Source organism: Apodemus sylvaticus, chromosome 1, assembly GCF_947179515.1.
Source record: "Apodemus sylvaticus chromosome 1, mApoSyl1.1, whole genome shotgun sequence".
Taxonomy (NCBI): domain Eukaryota; kingdom Metazoa; phylum Chordata; class Mammalia; order Rodentia; family Muridae; genus Apodemus; species Apodemus sylvaticus.
The window spans coordinates 187,570,455-187,590,404 of record NC_067472.1 but is presented as its reverse complement, the minus strand read 5'-3'; the positions used below and the strand labels follow the sequence as shown (position 1 = coordinate 187,590,404).

At 42.2% G+C, this 19,950-nt stretch overlaps 1 protein-coding gene across 1 annotated transcript; it reads left to right on the top strand.

The window, feature by feature from the left end:
- Positions 1-7,190: 7,190 nt before the first annotated feature.
- LOC127683010 (cytochrome P450 2G1) lies at positions 7,191-19,122 on the top strand. The gene is made up of 9 exons (XM_052179837.1): positions 7,191-7,370; positions 7,943-8,105; positions 9,575-9,724; positions 12,098-12,258; positions 12,634-12,810; positions 14,704-14,845; positions 17,346-17,533; positions 17,647-17,788; positions 18,941-19,122. Exons 1-9 carry the CDS (start codon positions 7,191-7,193, stop codon positions 19,120-19,122), a joined length of 1,485 nt encoding a protein of 494 aa, XP_052035797.1.
- Positions 19,123-19,950: the final 828 nt, after the last annotated feature.

Below are 19,950 nucleotides of genomic sequence, written 5' to 3'. Positions count from 1 at the left end.
GAATCTTTTCTCAGTGACATCACTTTCATGATCTCCATCTCAATGTGAGTTTTTTCCCCCCAATTCTATCTCTACTCTGTTTCTTTGGATTCTCTATTGGCTTCTTGTCCTGTTTGGCATTTACTCCTGACTCCTGGAAAATCTCAGCTCAGTGTTGTCACTCTAGTTTTGTTTCTTCTGCCTCTATCCTCTTGGTTTCTTTGGGTCTTCTCTTTCTGTTAGGAGCCAGTGAAAGAACTTATTCTAAGTACTATCATTTCATTTTCAGACTCCATTTAATAACAGGGAGAAGCTAAATTCAGGGTCCCAGACCCTGGGGAAGCAGGGGACTTCCCTATAGCGGAAGAGTTTCAGTTGTAAACAGTTATCTGAATCTAGACATCTCAGGGACAATTTGTGAGGAATCAGTGGTCTGAGTCCAGCCCTCTCAAGGATAACTTCTCCATCTTTCTGGCAGAGTTAACCAAGTTCATGTTCCCAGGCCTAGGAAAGAACATCAACCCCACTTCTCCTAATGTTTTCTTAATTGTCTGTTAATCAGTAAAGAATATAGAAATCCCTGCTACCTAAACCAAGGTACATACATTATAAAAATATATAATCAATTGCCTGTCATACCTAACATGCACGTGATCTGCTCCTTTATCATTCTGAGCTCTGGAACTAATATCTACAAGAAAAAATTAAGGACCTTGAAGCCAGGTACCCTGGATATGGCCCAGTTTCCCTTGCTTAACCCATAATGTCAAAATACAATTGGATAACACTGAAGCTCACCCCAACTCACCCTTTGCTTTGTGTTCCCATCCTTTTAAAATGTACAATCTCCCTTTGAGGATGAAGTTCAGATCCCAAACTGGCAGCTTTCCTGACTGCTTAGGAAATAAAGCTTTCATTTTTAAGCCTCCATATCTGAAGTGAGTTTTCTCAGCTTCCACCCAAACCAACATTTCCTTATACAACCCAGGACCACCTGCTTATGGGTGGCATCATTCATGGTAGACTGGGCCCTGCTGTGTCAATTAATAATCAACAAAACAGACATGGCCCAGCTATACCACTCTTGGGTATATACCCAAGATATCCCACAATGCCACAAGGGCACGTGTTACAGTATGTTACATTATGATTTACCTGAGTGAGGTAAATCAGACCCAAAGTACATGCATTGTATGTACTCACTAATAAGTGGATATTAACCAAAAAAGAAGATTAACCAGTCATAGGGCCCAAGTGAGGGCACCTCAATCCCACTTAGGAGGGAGAAGAAAGCAATTGCAGGAGGGGGAGGGATAGAGGAAGGGACCTGAGTGGGAAAGGAAGCAGAGAGGGGAAGAGGGGAACACGATCAGGTATTGGTTATGTCAGGAAACAGGACTAAAACCCTGAGAGCCAGCAGAAAGAGTAGGAACAGGCAACCTCTGGGAGGTAGGAGAGGGGGGACCCTCTAGAATGTACCAAAGACCAGGGAGGTGAGAGTCTCTCAGGATTCAAAGAGAGAGACCTTACATAAAATGCTGTATAGTGAAAAGAGGAAACTTGTAGAGCCCACGTACAGTATAAAGACAGGGCATCAAGTGGAGGGATGGAGTTACTATCCCACAGTCAAAATCTCTGACCCAGAATTGTTCCTGTCTGAAAGAACTGCAGGGACAAAAATGAACAAGAGCCTGAGGAAAAGGAGGTCCAGGAATGGGCCCAAATTGGGATCCAGCTCAAGGGGAGGCCCCAATACCTGACACTATTACTGATGCTATGGTGTGCTGACAAAAAAGGGACCTATCATGACTTCCCTCTGAAAGACCCAACAAGCAGCTGAAAGAGTCAGATGCAGATATTTACACCCAACCAATGGACAGAAACTGGTGACCCCTGTGTTTGAATTAGGGAAGAAACTTAAGAGGAGGGTGACCCTACAGGAAGTCCAGCAATCTCAACTAACCTGGATCCCCAAGATCTCTCAGACACTGAGTTGCCAACCCGGCAACATACATAAGCCGATATGAGGCCTCCAACATATATACAGCAGAGGACTACTGGGTCTGGACTCGGTCAGAGAAGATGCAACTAACCCTCAAGAGACTTGAGGCTGCATGGAGTGGGGAAATCTGGTGGGTGGAGGTGGGGGTGGGGACATCCTATTGGAGACCAGGGTTGAGGGGAGGATGTATGGGATGTGGAACAGTCAGAGAGTGGACTGGGAGGAGAATAAACTCTAAGCTGTACAAAAAAAAGATTCAAGAATAAATAAAAAAAAGAAAAGGAAATGACCCACATAACCAAGGCAGTGCCCCAAACTCCCAGACTTCTACAGAAAACTCTGGGCTGTGTCAACTTGATAGTTGGGGCTAACTAGCAATCAGGTATCCTGAAATCATTACTTTGCTTTAATTTTCTTCTAGTTGTGAGTTCAGTCCCCCTTCTACTCCTGAATATCAATCAAGAGAAGAGCTGGGTCAAGACTGATTTCTCTAGGTACTGTCTTGTCTAATTGACTAGACACAGCTATCACCATGCATGTCCACCCACACTTTGTAGCAGATTTAAGAGACTATACCTGTGGTGCATGAGTGCGTGCGTGCATGCGTGCGTGCGTGCGTGCGTGTGTATGTGTGTGTGTGTGTGTGTGTGTGCGTGCGTGTGTGTGTGTGTGTGTGTGTGTGTGTGTGTGTGTGTGTTGGGGGATGATCATTAAAAAGAGGCAAAACAAAACTAAGAATCAAGAGAGGGAGACTAGAGCTGGGTGTCACCTTATGAAAAACATCCTTGGGCCTGAAACAAGAGTCCTGTTTTCTTTTTCTTTCTGAGATTGTACAATCTCAATTAATATTATGTACTTGAAATCCATTCATTTTCCTGCAAATTTTGTGGTTTCACTTTTCTTTTAGGGCAGAACAGGATTTGATTTCAGGTACATAGTGGATTGTCACTGTCCATTCACCTGATGATAAACTTGGTTTCATTTCCTTGCTACAGTGTATAACAGGACTTTTGTGTGCCTGTGATAACGACATACAGGCTTGCTAATATTTAAAGCTTAGACCTTAGCTGAGTCGCCTCTCACCCACTCTTACCAGAGTAACCCTGACTCTATGTCCTGCCATTTGACTCGGTCTATCTCTCTGCTTCACTCTGGTTTGTCTACCTCTGTGTCTGCTGGCAAATCTCCTCTGATTTCTTCTCCCACAGATCCTCTTTCTGCCCAAAAGATCTCACTGCCCAGCTATTGGCCATCAGGTCTTTATTGCAGCCCTATGGCTCAGCTATTTCACTCCCGAGCATCTGCCTGGTGGACACATACAATCAGATACAATTCTAGATTACCTTAGACAGGTGAGGAAGAATGTAGATTTACAAAATATGAGACTGGTGATGCGACATAGAAATAACAATACCGAGATCCAGCTAGCATTTATTTTAGCTCTCTGCCAATGACTATACAGAGATGGACCCTCACACAAGGTACCCCAACAATAATGGCTAGAGCAGTAATGGGCATGTAGGTGCAAGTCTCTATAGTAAACTATGGGGTTCACTGGGCAGATGCCCAGGGGTGAAATAGCTGGGTCATATGCCATCATTTGGTTTTTGCTATTGTTGTTGCTTTGCTTGTTTTGTTTTGCTTTGTTTTTGAGAAACCTCCAAAATGATTTCTATCATGCATGTATATATATATGCAAATGTACACACATGTGTGTAGTATAACGTGTAGAAGGGAGATGAAGAAAGGGTAATATTAGGAGATGAGGAAGGGCAGAATACAGCTAAAAGACACTTTAGTCCTGAAAAAGAATGTCAAGCTCATTTCTTTACTGGTTTCTTTAGAAACAAAGATCTCCTATAGCAGACCCAAGGCATAGAAAGTGGTATATTCACTCTGCCTAGAATTCCCAGCACTTCTCCTGGACACAGGACACCTCCTCGGCTTAGCCAGCTAAACCTTCCTCATTCTCTCTGCTGAGTTCTCTTTACATAGCCCCAGGCCGGCCCTAAATCCTGCTTTAGCTGATGAGATTACAAGTATGGGGCCATGCCTGACTCCAGCTCCATTCTGAGAACTTGCATGTAAATAAAGGGGACTCCATTTCCAATGTGAGAACCCAGACATCTGAGAAGAGTGTCAGACCCATGTGACGGCGCCCATTAGACAGAGAAAGAGAACACTAGCCCGTGACTGTGGAGACAGGAAAGAAAATTTTGCAGATATTTGGCACAAAAAGAACTGGAAACTGCTTAGATTTTTAAGGACAGTGAATGTTAGGCACTTTCTCTAATGGTGACTCTTATCCATAAGGCAGGGTTCAGAGGGGTTATCTGCATCTTAGACATAACATCATGGAGTTTGCATAAATCAATATAATCTAATCTTATATCATTATTTGTATCTAGAGTAGATAAGAATTTGTATGAAATCCTATAAAAATGGGTTACTTCTTTTATAGTACTTTATTGAATACTTATATGTATTTCTATCAAATCCATGCCCATTGTTCACCCTCCTCTCTCTCTCTCTCCCTCTTCCTCTCCCCCCCTCACACACACAGACACACACACACACATACATACACACACACAAAGTCTATTTGGAATTGCCCAAATGTACATGGGTACATCTACTGGAGCTAGGGCAGCCTCTCAGAGTCTGCATCCCTGCAGAAAACGGACTCTCTTCCAGCAGCCATCAATTATCAATAGCTCTTCAGGGAAGGATAGAAGTTCATGAGACACCCCATATGCACACATCCATGCTGGCGTGATTTTATGCAAGCTTTCTGCCTAGAGTCCTAGCCATTGTGAGTTTATGAGTACAACTATGGCATGGCTAGAAAATACTCTCACTGCACACATCTACTCTGTCTGGCTCTTCTCCCTCTTCTGTGATGACTCCTAAGCCTTGAGTGTATGTGTGTGATATGTTTGTCCCATTTAAATCTGAGCATTTCACAGTCTCTTATTAACTTCATATTGATCAGTTGTGAATCTCTGTATTAACTGCCATCTATTACAAGAAAAAACTTTATTTGATGAGGCTCAAGAGAGGCACTAGTCTAAGGGTATAAAGATAAAAACTTAGGGATCACCTTTTACAATTACTATGCCCATCTAGCAAAGAGATAGCAGCAGGTTCTCTTCTATGACCCATATTTTAACTATTAATGGGTCTTTGACCCAAGTAATGCTGCCATGCATAAGTTTCATTCTGTGATGAAATCTGATCAAATCTTAACATTTGTCCCACTATTGCACCAGTGAGCCTATCTTGCCAGGCCAGTCATTGGCCAGGAGTTCAGAGTTGGGAAAAACTATTAATTGCCTTTCTCCCCAATAGCATACATAGAACCTTCCAAAATTATGAAAAATAACCAGTAAGACTGAAACTTCTAGGCAGTACCACCTTACTACCTGCAAGTTCTGTAACTCATGGATACAGTGCTTGTAGGGACGGGAGGAAGCCCCTAGGGAGGGAAGTCCTGAGTGACTTTGTATTGCTGATGTGGGCACACGGCATGTACCAAAGCCTCAGATGCATGGAAAATTGACAAAACCTTTCTCTATATGGTACAGGCTTCAAATTGGTTAAAATTTTCTTCCCTTGGTCAAAGTATGAGTATTTACGGAAAACTGATCAGTGTGTACAAAAGCTAGTAATAGCAGTTTCCTCCTCCGAGTTGCTTATAGCCTGAGACAGCTCATCCACACAGAGACCTTCTACAGAGACTAGCTAAACCCTCCCCTGCACTGTACATAAGAAACACACTAAGGTTCTGAGTTACGTCATGATAAGTACAGCTCCCTCATAGCATGCACACCCCACCTGACTCCAGCTCTCTCTGTGTGTGTAGGTATGCCAGTCCTTGCTTCATCGCCTTGCCTCCCCTAATCAGGGTTCAAGACCTGAGACATATGGGTCAAGATACAATGCCTTCATTGCAGGGTTTTACAGTTATTCTTAGGAGGGTAGCCAAGGCAATGACAATAGCCTGTAATGTTTGGGAGAGTCTATGACACCATTGACAAGAACTCCAAAGAGATTAGTCAGACCTGGCATTCTTTACACTTGGTTTTGATACCTTATGGTGTCTGGGGAGGCACTGTCCTGCTAATATAGGCACTCCATTTAGATGTCCTTTTATCCATGTATATGTGTCTATCTTAGGAAGTGTCTACACTAGTAGATTAGATTTCAGTATAGTGTTTTCAACCATCTGTAACTTACTTTCATTGCAATCCTAAATTTTCAACTTTTTTATTTCTTTCTGTTCTCCCTCTCTCTCTCCTTCCCTTCTTCCTTTCCTTCTTTTTTTCCTCACCACAAACTAAAGTATGAACAGAATGATTCACTCCAGTAATTTGAGACAGTAAAAATAACAGTATTCCTATTTGATAGTGGGTGAAGTTAAAGGCCCCAAATAGATGGCTTCCCGGTGAATAAAAATGGCTAAAACTCAAACCCAGATAGTCCTTAAATGTTTGAACTCAATGACCGATGTTTGGTTGTATCTCAACTGTCTAGTGAGCAGTGTCAACGAATTGAAATTGAATTTGAGATTCAACAGAACCAGGGGACTTACCTCTCCAGAGTCCACCAGTGTTCTCTGGTGGAACCCTTAGCTTTATTCCAAGAGAGCTAAGGGTTCAAAGCTAGAACAGACAAAAAATGACAAATACAGAAAGTAATCCTCATCACTTTTGTCAAAGATGTTCACAAAGAGGGAAGGCTCAGGGCTGAGTGGGGGGACGTTTGCATAATGTCCTTGGACTTGCTAAACTGAGGAATGAAACATTTTGCCCCTGGCATTCCTTGGCAGGTGGAGGCATTTCTCCTAAGGCAGAAAACCAAAGTCTAAGAGAGGAAGGTTCACGCGGCAGGATAATGTAGGAAGGTCTATACTTTATGAAGATTCCCTATAAACTGATGCCACAAAGACTGTGAAGCTGAGGGACAGGTGGGAAAGTTGACTATGAAGAAAGGAGATAGCCCCTCGAGGGGTTTTCCTGCATGAAATCAATATACCTCTGCACAGGTGAGAGATTGCATAACTCCACACCTCCCAAACAATTTGTCTCATGATGGCATAATATTGGGATAATTGGACTCCCACAGGGTTCAGATTTCAGTATAAGCTGATCTCCTAGAAGCTATTTAGGCAAGCTGTGGATCCCAGAACACAAGCCCTCGACCTAGCACCATGGCGCTGGGAGGGGCCTTCGGTATCTTTATGGCGCTCTGCCTGTCTTGCCTGCTCATCCTGATCGCTTGGAAGCGGACCAGTAAGGGAGGAAAGCTGCCCCCCGGCCCCACACCAATACCGTTTTTGGGGAACCTGTTACAAGTCCGCATTGATGCCACATTTCAGTCCTTCCTGAAGGTTAGTGTGTTCCATTTCTTCTTACAGTGATAAAGGCCACAAATGGCACAGCTGAGGTCACACGGAAACTCATGGATTCTAAATGCAGTTTCAGAAGCAAACTTTAGGAAACATAGGATTCTGAAATTGCAGAATCTTAAAAGCAGAGGGGAAAAAAATCTTAGAAATTTTTTGACTACACTAGGCAGAGACCCTTGCGACTTTAGCTCGTGATCTGAGGATTGGGGGAACCTCATTTCATCAAGTACAACTTTCATCTTCAAATTGTCTTAGAATTTTAAGATGCTAGAAACCTAGCATCTCAAAGAGAGTGCCTGTAGATTTCAGAGTTCAGCAAGTCCAATTATTTCATAAACAAAACTAAGATGTACAAAATATTTGCGGTCCAAGGTCACAGGAGTCATTCTGATGTTTTCCCCCCAGTGGCCCTTCCAAGCTCAGGACCTTCCTCTAGTCTACCTTTTCATTCTCCTAGAATCCCTGCCTTCTACACTGGCGTGGCTTCTATCCCTGACATGGCTTCTGCCATGCTCCAATTTACTCCTTCCTTCAATATCTTCCTTCATTCCTAGCTCCAGAAGAAGTATGGCTCTGTGTTCACCGTGTACTTCGGTCCAAGGCCAGTGGTTGTCTTATGTGGACATGAGGCAGTGAAGGAGGCCCTGGTGGACCAGGCAGACAACTTCAGTGGCCGTGGTGAAATGCCTACACTAGAGAAGAACTTCCAAGGTTATGGTAAGTAGCAGCAATAATCACAGAAATGATTGCCACAGACTCCGTGTGTTCAGGGGTCTCTGATAAGCGACTCATGAGAACTGCCTACACTGACTCCCTTGAGAAGGCTGTGACTGCTCTGCCAATTTTGGAAGTGCAAACACTGATGATGAGAATGGTTAGATAGTATCACACAGTATGTGCTTTGTTTTGGAACTCCAGAAATTGGACTCTATACTGCCTGCAGTGCTATTTTTATGATTACTTTCAATGAAAGACTATGTGATATCATTTATGTACTTCCCCCATAAACTTTCACAGCCAAGCATAGTTCCTATCTTCCCATGCCCATATGCATATCCACCACAGGAATATGTTCCTATCTTCCCATATCCATATGGCTATCCACCACAGGAATATGTTCCTATCTGTCCATATCCATATGCATAGCCACTACAAGAATACGTTCCTATCTGCCCATATCATATGCATAGCCACCACAGGAATATATTCCTATCTGCCCATATCCATATGCATATATAACACAAACAATTCTTGTCTAGTGTTATCCATGAATCCACTCATAATTGCCTACATATTTCAAATGAAGGAAGACTCACCTCCCTCTTTTCATTTATCTATGTATCTATGTATCTATGTATCTATCATCTATCATCTGTCTTAATATCAATACACTTTCTCAATTATACCCATTTGCCCATAAATCCACCAATATATATTCATTATCCTTTGTATGCAAATATCTTATTATTCATATATCTTTTCAATGTTCTATTTATCCATGAATCCACCCATAGTTCCATTCATACAATGAACTTTATATCATTCACACACCTATTAATCTTTCTATCCAGCCACTCTTCTATCCACCCATCTATTTATTCATTCACCTTTTCTTCCAACCATTATCTGTTCATTTTAATCCCTCTATCCACTAATACTTTACCCAGCCATTGACTTTTTTAACCTCATAGACAGACAGACAGGCAGACAGACATTTACCCACGCATTCACCACATTATACGCCAGTCCAGAGCACTGACTGCTCATCATTGAGTGCCAGCCCTCATATGGGGCTCATGACTATCTATAGACTCAGTTTCAGGAGGTCTGATGCCCTCAGCTGACCTCCACTATTCCACTCTTCATTTCACTTACCAGTATATTCTAAAATGATCTTATTAAATTTCCAAGAAGTTCACCAATCCATCCATCATGTGATTTCCGCTATAATCTTCATGCAAGGTTAGCCCTCATCACTCACAGCTTGTTATCCTATAAGAAAACTTTCTTGCTGTCCCTGGTTATTCCTAGCCTTATTCCCTATTCTTTCACCCTGGGATAGTTTGCAAAGAATCTTGATTTCCCACTGAAGTCTTGAAGGTTGAACTTTCAGAATCTTGTCTGCCACAGACTGGAGAGCAGAAAGGAGAGAGGGGACAGAAGCCTGATCACTGACTTCCCGGCAGGTTTAGCTCTGTCCAATGGAGAACGATGGAAGATTCTTCGTCGTTTTTCCCTGACCGTCCTTCGAAACTTTGGGATGGGGAAGCGGAGCATTGAGGAACGGATCCAGGAGGAGGCTGGCTACCTACTGGAGGAACTCCATAAGGTCAAGGGTATGAAGATCGTGTTGGGTGACTGGGTGTTTACAGAGAGGTCAGTTATGAGTAGGCTAGCCTTGGTGGGAGAAAGACCTGAAATAGGAAAAGATGAGAACCATTAAGAGTTCGTAGATTAAGAATCTCCGGTGAGATTCCATGTTAAAAAAATAAACTGAATGATTCTGAGAGAGAGCTTGGCCAGAAATGCTCATGAGCAGGTCTCAGTGGTTTGTAACTCAAGAAACCATACGTAATTCTAGTGTGGTAGGTGAGCTTGTGTCAAATGTGGTATGTTATACGTGCTTTGTCGTGATGAAGAAAACAGCATAGAACTCCCCATCTTCATCATTTTTTAAGAGTTTGTAGAATTGGTGGGGCTTGAGAAGTGGCCCAGCTCTTTTGAGCACTGGCTATTCAACCAAAAGATCTGAGTTTGATTCCTAACACCCACAGGAGACTCACAACCATTTATAATTCCAGTTTCAGGGGAAGCAATGTCTCCATAGGTAGCAGGTACACATATGGTACAAAGACATATGTGTCATAAAAAGACAGGCAGGCAGGCAAAACACCTACACACATATAAGCATTCAATTAAATCAAAATTTTAAAGAGAGTATGGTTTGTCAGTGGTAAACACATTTAAGTCACTCTGAAACAAATACTTAGAAATTTCTCATTGTAAAGGTCTTTAGTCACACCCATCTAATTTTTTTTTGCAAAATTACAATATATTTATACCACATTCTTTCCCCTCCCAACTCTTCCTAGATTATCCCCACTTCCATACTCATTCAGCTTCATCTAATTTCTCTCAAAATAAAATAAAAGAGCAAAAATCAAACCACTCCTAATGGTAACGTTACTTGCAATTGAAACCTGCTAGAAAGGGAAATCAAGTTTTCTTCAATGTCCTGTCAATGGATATATCAACCACACTCCAGAGAATGCGTGATACCCAGGAGTAGTGGTGAACACAAAACAGACTCTGGGTTTGTTGTCATTGTTGTTTATGTGTGATTTTTGTTTTATTACAGTTTTTAAATGTAACTAGTTCCCAGTTTAAAATAAACTATGGAGCCAATAAAAGTCAAAAAAGAAAAGACAAAGATTGAGAAATACAGAAACAAGTAGATAAGAGAAATAGACATATACCTCTTTAGACCCTTGTCTGTTCTCTGTAGACAAATAAGGAATCCACTCATGGCTTTGAATGGCCCTGTACCTCCAGAAGCAATCTGCTATGGTGTACATCAAGAATGGATATGCGTGGTTCTGGAGAAATTAACTCCACACCATTTACTTGATCAGCATCCCATTTTAAAGATAATGCATCAGAGACCTAGTGAAACATTTTCTTTTTTCATATATATGAATATATATATGTATATATATATATGTTTATTTATTTATGTTTAATGTGTGCATGTATGGATGGATGTTGACGTGTATGGATGCACATGTACTTGCTCATGTGTTTGGAGGCCAAAGGCTAACATCAGATGTCTTCCTTGATCCTTCTCAAATCTTCTTATTGATTTATTCATGAATTATTGCTGTACCCAGAGCTCAATACCACAAATCTAGCTAGTCAGCTTTTCCCAGAAGACATCTGTCTCCACATTGCAAGTGCTAAATCAGAAATAGGCTGCTACACTTTTTTTTTAAAGGTCCACCTTGTTATTTGGGGGCTCAAGTTTCTAACTGCAATCTAAAAAGATATGAGGCAAATGATTTGTCTTCTCTCCAGCCCCTGGAAGGATTTCTTAGTAAGCTACATGAATTTATTTTAATTGATCTCAACTGAATTCAGAGTTTCTCTTTTAAATTATATTATTTCTATTTTATAGGTACAGATATTTTGCTTGTACACATGCCTGTGAACCATATACACGCCTGATGTGCCCAGACACGAGAAAATTCTTTGAATTAGAGTTACAGATGGCTCTGAGCTGCCGTGTGGGTGCTGGGGATTAAAACCCGGCTCCTCTGCCAGAATAGCCAGTGCTCTTAACCACAGAGCCATCTCTCCAGCCCCTCGGGTGTTTTGTTTTTTCCCAGATGTGTCCTCTATCACTTTCTATCCAACACAAATTTAGGTAACAGTGACCAAATATCACGTTGAACTTCTCAACTATTTCTTGAGTGTTTATTCCAGAGGTAGCCATGCCTGGCATTTTACAAGCAATCGTTATACTGAACTCTCACAGATCAGTTGGGAGGTTTCCAAACCACATTGAAGTTTGTAAAACCTAGACTCAGATAAGATAATGGAGCACTCCTACATGCCCATAGGCAGCAGACTCGGGGCTCTGTGCCAGCACTGTGTGATCGCCTGCCCTACCTCACTTGTGAAGACTGTCTCCAACATAGTCAGTTTTCCCCTAGGAGCTCCCATAGATCCCACCTTCTACCTGAGCCGCACAGTGTCCAACGTCATCTGTTCCGTCGTCTTTGGAAAACGCTTCGACTATGAGGACCAGCGTTTCCAGAGCCTCATGAGGATGATCAATGAGAGCTTTGTGGAGATGAGCATGCCCTGGGCGCAGGTACTTACTAGTCACTAGGCAACTCCCTGCCACCCTTCATTTTCAAAGCAAGCACATTCCCAGACTCTACATAGCCTTTCTCCTCTCATCCCTTGAAGGCACTGGACCAAGTTGTCCAAGTATTCAAGAAGCAAACAGTAACACCCAAATCTCAGGCCCGACAGAAGATTATTTAGTGAGATGGGGTATCTTTGTGTAGCTCAGGCTGACCTTGAACTGTTGATCCCTTCTCCTCAGTCTCCCTTGTGCTGAAATCAAGAGTGTACTCTTGCTCCAGCCACAGACTTTGAGGCCAGCTCAGTGACATTAGATCTCTGCCCATCTGGTCCCTGATGCCCATGACTGACATGTGTCCCCTTTGCCTCTCTCCTGCAGTTATATGACATGTACTGGGGAGTCATGCAGTATTTTCCAGGAAGACACAACCACCTCTACAACTTGATAGAAGAGCTTAAGGACTTCATTGCATCCAGGGTCAAGATCAATGAAGCATCCTTTGACCCCTCAAGTCCTAGGGACTTCATCGATTGCTTTCTCATCAAGATGTACCAGGTACCTCTTCCCCTTACACCAGTCTTTCTGTCTTTATTCTTGCCATACCAAACCCATCTGCAACTGTGTGAGTTGGGAAAAAAGAGAAAGTATTGTTCCATGTAGTTTACTTTGATCTCTAGATAAAATATATAAACTATAGAAATGTAAGCCTTTACATTGGTATTAGTATTAGTATTGGTATTAGTATATTAGTAGTAGTATTATAGAACCGTAAGCACATTTAAAAGAAACTCCCTTAAAATTAATAAAATCAGATTTATTTTAGCATGTGTTATATATTCCTCAATGTTTTCTCTAAAGCAGTGTTTCTCAACCTTCCTAATGCTGTGACCCTTTAATAGGGTTCTTCATGTTGTGGTAACTCCCAACCATATATTGTCTCATTGCTACTTCTTAAGTATAATTTTGTTACTGTGATGAGTTGTGACATAAATATCTGATATAGGACACCTGCTGGGGTTGTGACCACAGGTTAAGAACCACTCCTCTATAAGAGAACAGAATTAACTCTCTCTCTCTCTCTCTCTCTCTCTCTCTCTCTCTCTCTCTCTCTCTCTCTCTCGTTCTCGCACTGTGTGTGTGTGTGTGTGTGTGTGTGTGTGTGTATGTGTGTGTTTAGGATTTATTATGATGGCTTTCAGGCTATGGGTCATCTAGTCTACTGATGGAAGGTCCAAAAATCTAGTAATTGCTCAGTCTGTGAGGCTGGATTTCTCAGCTGGTCCTCAATATATACAAGAATCCTGAAGAAGTAGGCTCCAATGCCAGTGAAGAAAATAGACTTGTCAGCAAGAGTGAAGCCAAGCAGGCCAAGAGAGAGCCAGATTCCTTCTTCCATGTCCTTTAGAGAGGCTGCCAACAGGTGTGTCCCCGATTAAAGTGGATCTTCTCACTTCAAAGATCCAGATCAGAAGTAGGTCTTAGCACTTCAAAGGATGAACCTAAGAAAAAACTCCCCCACAGGTGTGCCCAGCCATTTGGGTTTTACTTAATTCCAGATGAGGCCAAGTTGACAGCCAAGAAGAGCTATTATTATATGATAATATAATTATTATTATTATTACTATTACATATATTACTATTATTATATGATATATGTATTAGGGAGCTTCCTTATAAGCAGACAGCATTAACTGGTCAAAACCATCTCCGTTCATCTTTGAGATCATGGTCTACTTTCAAGTAAATGTTTCCTAGCCTTCATTTGTAATAGACAACATGCAGTAATTGCCCCTGTGCCTGGCTTGTTTTGAATAATCTAATTTCCCCAAGTCTATCCATTTTGCTTCAAGGAACTATTTCCTTGTTCTTCGTGACACAAGTGAGTCACCATGCTTTTCTAAAATACACTTCGAATCTACAAAGTTTAGCATAAAGATGTTTAAAATCTTACAGCTTTAAGACCACCTATTTAACAGGCATATTTTTGAAAACCAGAATGTGCCTTCAAAGACTCGAAATTGAGAAACTCAGAAGCTCACTCTTTAAAATTGAGTTTACACCTCAAAATCACGAGTTTAGTGTCTTAGAGATGTAGCAACATATATAGTCAGCATGCCTGTGTGTTGACCATTTGAACTCTAGAAAAAATCATTAGAGAACTTGAGTATTTGGCAGTTGAAAACTGTGTGCTCTAATGCTTTTCAAACTTTCATTCTGGATTCTGCTTCCTTTTCCCATACTCTTCTTGCCCACCACAAGCACACCAGCCCCCTCCTGCCATTCCTCTAAAACGCCAGACATCCGTGGCATCTTTGCTTACGTTGTTGCTTCTGAACTTACTGATTAACCTAGCTTTTACTCCTTTCACTAATGCACCCCCTCTCCATGAAGGAAAGAGGATATGGGGGCCAATGTGGGGATTCTGTTAGCAACCCCCTTCGCTTTCAGGATAAAAGTGACCCGCACTCAGAATTCAACCTCAAGAACTTGGTTCTCACCACCCTCAACCTCTTCTTTGCTGGCACGGAAACTGTGAGTTCCACTTTACGATATGGATTCTTGCTGCTGATGAAGTACCCCGAGGTAGAGGGTAAGTTTCACTCTGAGCTTCCTTGGAGGGATGGCAATCTTGAAATGGTACAATCTCACAACCTTAGCCTCTCTTCCCTCCATGGTCTCAGAACATGGAATCTTTACCTCTCTGATCGGTGCCTGCATTTGTTCTCTATGGTTGTTGAGAGTTAGTAGCCTGTATTTATGATCTGACCCTCCTGGTCAGGACTTCTCAGAGTAGCTTCCATTAATCTGTTTTTGGTTTTTTTGTTTGTCTGTTTTTGTTTTATTTTGTTTTCTGAGACAGGGTTTCTCTGTATAGCCCTCACTCTGTAGACCAGGCTGGCCTCGAACTCAGAAATCTGCCTGCCTCTGCCTCCTAATTGCTGGGATTAAAGGCTTGCCCCATCACTGCCCGGCTGGCTTCCACTAATCTGATATAAAGGTGCTCTCACTCTCGCCCTTGCTCTTACTCCAGTTCCCAGAGCTTCTTGCCTTGAGTTCCTGGGCTCAAGACTATTTCCTGCATCTGCAAAGCAAGAACAGAACATCATTACGGCTCTTTGCTTCTGTTTCCATGTCTCCTCTTCTAACTCTCATCAACCCCCTTGTCTATGATTGAGATACATGACTACTCATGGCCAATACGGTTAATTCAGCTAATCTCCTCATTTCCCAGAAACCTAGTGAGAACTGGCAAGTCCCCTTGACCTTATGTTATCCTTATGCACATAACATTGATGCCATTGATTTGAAGGTAGATCTTTTCCCGTCCCATTTCTCTTTGAGATGGGATTTCTGCATAGTCCATGCTGACCTTGATCCCAGGAGTCTGGGATTACACGTGTGCCATCACACCCAGGTGAGGCTATTTGAGGGCTATTGCTCAGCTGACTACAATGTCCATATCAAATAGCCTTCATATCTGGTAAACTATAATTTGATCTGCTTAGAGAACTACAGCAATCGAAATTCATTTCTTGCTTAAGAAAGCTCTCTAATTTGACCTTTAATGTAGTCAAGTTCGAAACAAACCTTTGGTGAATAAAAGCAACATCTGCTTATACAGGTCATATGGAACCAGGCTGTTGTCCTGACCATTATCCACCAGCTCATGGTGTTTTTAAATAAAGACCAAATTCCCATATGACATTCAAGGACCTAGCTTCTATCGTTCCTGCTGTCTGATGAGTGTTCAAGTACCAGTGATGGATGTCATTAAGGGTAACAAAGCAATCCAAACACAGATTCTCCTTCCTGTAAGCCTCTCTGTTTTTTCTGGCTCTAGAAACAGAATCTTCATCTTAAGATCCGTGATGTCATGACATCTGCAAAATGCAGAACATGACTTGCCCTAACTTCTCAACACATACATTCCCTGGCCAGATATGTGGCTCATACCTGGAATCCAGCACATCTGAGGCAGAGTAGAGAGGCAAAGCATTTGAAGCCTGCACAATCTAGAAAGTGAGTCCGGGTCCTATATGGACTACTGACACGGACCACTGGGGGTCCCTGGGATAAGGATCCTCGAAGTCCAGGTTGGTAAGGATTCGGCAGTAACAGAAACAAACACAGAGGCTGTTTGAATCTGAGTGTATTTTGCAACTCTCAAACGGGATTTTATACACTGAAAACCAAACATAACAACTCTTAGACATTGTATCCAGTGAAACAATGTTTCACTAATACCAACAAACAAAAATCATCTGAGCATTACAACTCTGAAACTAAATGTTTAGTGAATCACACAGGTAATATCATTATTAATAATATAAATCATCAAAATATAACAATTCTAAAAGGATGTATTCAATAGGGCAGTCATCCAAGGCTAGTGGCACATTTCTAAGAACAGCTCAAAAAATCTTTATGGCCAGTGCTCTTAACCGCTGATCTAACTCTTTAACTCCATACCATCAATTATTGTTTAATACTTAATGCCTGAGTTTTTATAAATCTTCAACACATATATTTATACTGTTTTAATTCTTTCTAATTAAGGCTTTCTTTACCATATACCAAAATCCACCTCCAATGACACACGTGTAGCCATATGAAATTTTATTGTTGGGAAAATTTTTATCTATCATAATAATTTTGTAAATGATCTAAAAAGTAGTGTTGGTTTCCCAGGAGATAAGGTCACATGAGTGACCCCATCTCAAGGGATGGTTTCGTACCCATTATTCTTGCTTAAGATTGTGGTCTAGGCTACCAGGAACCTGTAACTAAAAAAAGGAATGAAAGAAAAAAAAATTGCCAGGAGAACTATGGCTCAATGTGTTGGCTCTGGCCGAGAGTTCCACAACCGGTTCCTGGAGACCTCCTTATTTTGAAGTCTAACGCCTCCGTCTGTGGAACTTGTCACATAGATGCCACTGGGATTGGTGTGGCAGACTACCTAGTAAAACCCCGTTGATGCAGGAGCAAGCACATTCTCCTCCTAAGCACGAGTAAAAACAATGACCAAAAAAAGGACAGCAAACATCACATTTTCTGTCCCCTTTTCTGGTGTATTTTCTGTCATATTACAGCCAAGGTCCACGAGGAGATTAACCAGGTGATCGGAACACACCGTGTCCCAAGAGTGGATGACCGGGCCAAAATGCCCTACACTGATGCTGTCATACATGAGATACAGAGGTTGACAGACATTGTGCCCCTAGGTGTCCCCCATAATGTTGTACGGGACACTCATTTCCGAGGCTACTTTCTACCCAAGGTGAGATTTTACCCCATTGTTGTCCTGTCACCCATTCCTGGCTTCTCTTCCTGTTTGTGTATCCCTACCCCTATTGCCCAACACGACTCTAATGGCCTGTGTCTGTCTTCCAGGGTACAGATGTGTATCCCCTGATTGGCTCGGTTCTCAAAGACCCCAAATACTTCCGCTACCCAGATGCTTTTTATCCTCAACACTTCCTGGATGAACAGGGGCGTTTCAAGAAGAATGATGCTTTTGTGGTCTTTTCCTCTGGTAAGTAATTATACAGAAATTTCTGCCAGATAAGTTCTAAAAGAGTCTTTCCAAGGTCTATATTATAGAATTATAAAACTCCCAAAATCCCAGATCAGGGAATGTTAGAATCCATTCCCTTTAATGATTAGGAAAATAAGTTAGAGCAGAAGATTGTTGTCTATGACTAATCTCAGTATTCAAACAGCAGTGGTAATAAGATTTCAGGAGAAAGGCGAGACTTGGGTAACAGTAAGATCCTTACTTTAAAACAATTGGAAACAAAATAATAATAATAATGATAATAATAATAATAATAATAATAGTAATAAAGTGTTAGAGTAACAAACCCAAACATTTAGTAAACCTAACCATAGTATGTTAAGAATCAAATTAAAAATGTTTCATGTTTTGTCAGCCATATGACCCTTGTCTTAACCACTTGTGTCTGCCATGTGCTATGGACACCCATGGCCACTGATAACACATAAGTGAATGGTCCTGTGTGTGTGAAAATGTAAACGCTCTTATTCAAGGGCACTGGGACTCATTTAACTCACACAAGATTTTTTTTTCTCTAAGTATGTTCAAACATTCTAAAAGAGGAAAGGCATTCGTACCATACAGATATAAAGAAACACCATAGGTTCACCTCACCATGGTGAGGTGGCCAGGGAGAGGTCTTGGCATCATGGGAAGCCTGGAGCCTGGGTGACTTATTGCACCTCTCAAGCATGCGATAGAGATTAATCCCCTTCCCACTGTTGAAATGCCTCATGGAAATCAGGAAGGTATCCGTAAATACAATTCCCAGAGTTTTGATATCTTCTTCCTGATCTGGGATGGAAGCACACACTCGGAGCAGATGTTCCCTGACACACATACCCCAACCTCTCACTGGTGTGACTCTGCTTTGAGTCACTCGCAGCCCCCATGGATCCTTTGGAACCTGTCCATCTGGTTCTAAGTCTGGTAGACTAGGTCAGTGAAAACGTAGCTGCCACCTGCCCAGGCTCCCTAAGTGGCAGGTAGCAGTGAGACCCCAGTAAGCCTTGGTGATGAGCCCACAGTATGGATACAGCTGTGGGCTAAGACGCTGAGGAGCCCGTCGACGCTGCGTGGGGTGGTTACGGTAGGAACATGATGCACACCTCCTCCATCGATTGTCTACAGGAAAGCGCATCTGTGTTGGGGAGGCCCTGGCCCGCATGGAGCTCTTCCTGTACTTCACCTCCATCCTTCAGAGATTCTCCTTAAGTTCCCTGGTGCCTCCTGCTGATATTGACATTGCCCACAAGATCTCAGGCTTTGGCAACATCCCCCCGACTTATGAGCTCTGCTTCAAGGCTCGCTGAGGACACCCGGCAAGGCCAGCCCAGAGTCACCTGAGAGCCAAGCTCTGCTGGAGTCCACGCAACACCCCATCTCCCTTCAACCCTCCCTACTCCTCTAGGACAAGTTGCTGTCATTACTGTGCTGAGACCATGGATCAGGAGAGGTGTCAGCCAAAACACGGCTACATGGGTAAAGTAGGGTTCTAGCTGCAGTCCAGGGGCAGGGAAAGCCTGAAAGTTTAAATTTCCTGAATTTCTCAATCTCAGTCTCAGTCTCAGTGGGCACCAAACTTACAGATGCTGCCAGGTTACATAGTCTTTTGTCTTTGCCCTGATATTGACCAGAATGTACTTCACAATTCTTTCCTGTTTGCTTTTATTTCTCCTCCCCAATAAAGAACTCAAAACTATTGACCATAACCGGCTTACCGAGTATCATGTTGACGGTTGTATTGTTGCCAGAAATAGTCAAGGGCTGAGACACCTAAGCTGAGAGCCAGGAAGCAGTATGCACAACAGGCTCAGGGGACAATCACTCCAAAAACTGACCCTTGAATTCAGTTAAACAGAGCCCTTCTACAACCCCTACAACACAACCCAGAGTGACATAGACTTTGGGTACTTGTATTAAACTTGCATAACATAATATATTAAAACTGCCTCCCCCAGACAGAAGTTTATCATAGGCAAAAAAAAAAAAAAAACTTTTTAGTGCAGAAGGGAGGGTGGAAGGTTGTTATAGAGGAGACACAGAAGCTCCCATGGGGTGCTGACCTGGTCTTTTCTTTCTTTACCTTCCAAGGGTGTCTTCTATCTCAAGGTGAAGTGTAAGACAGAAGTTGAAATGGG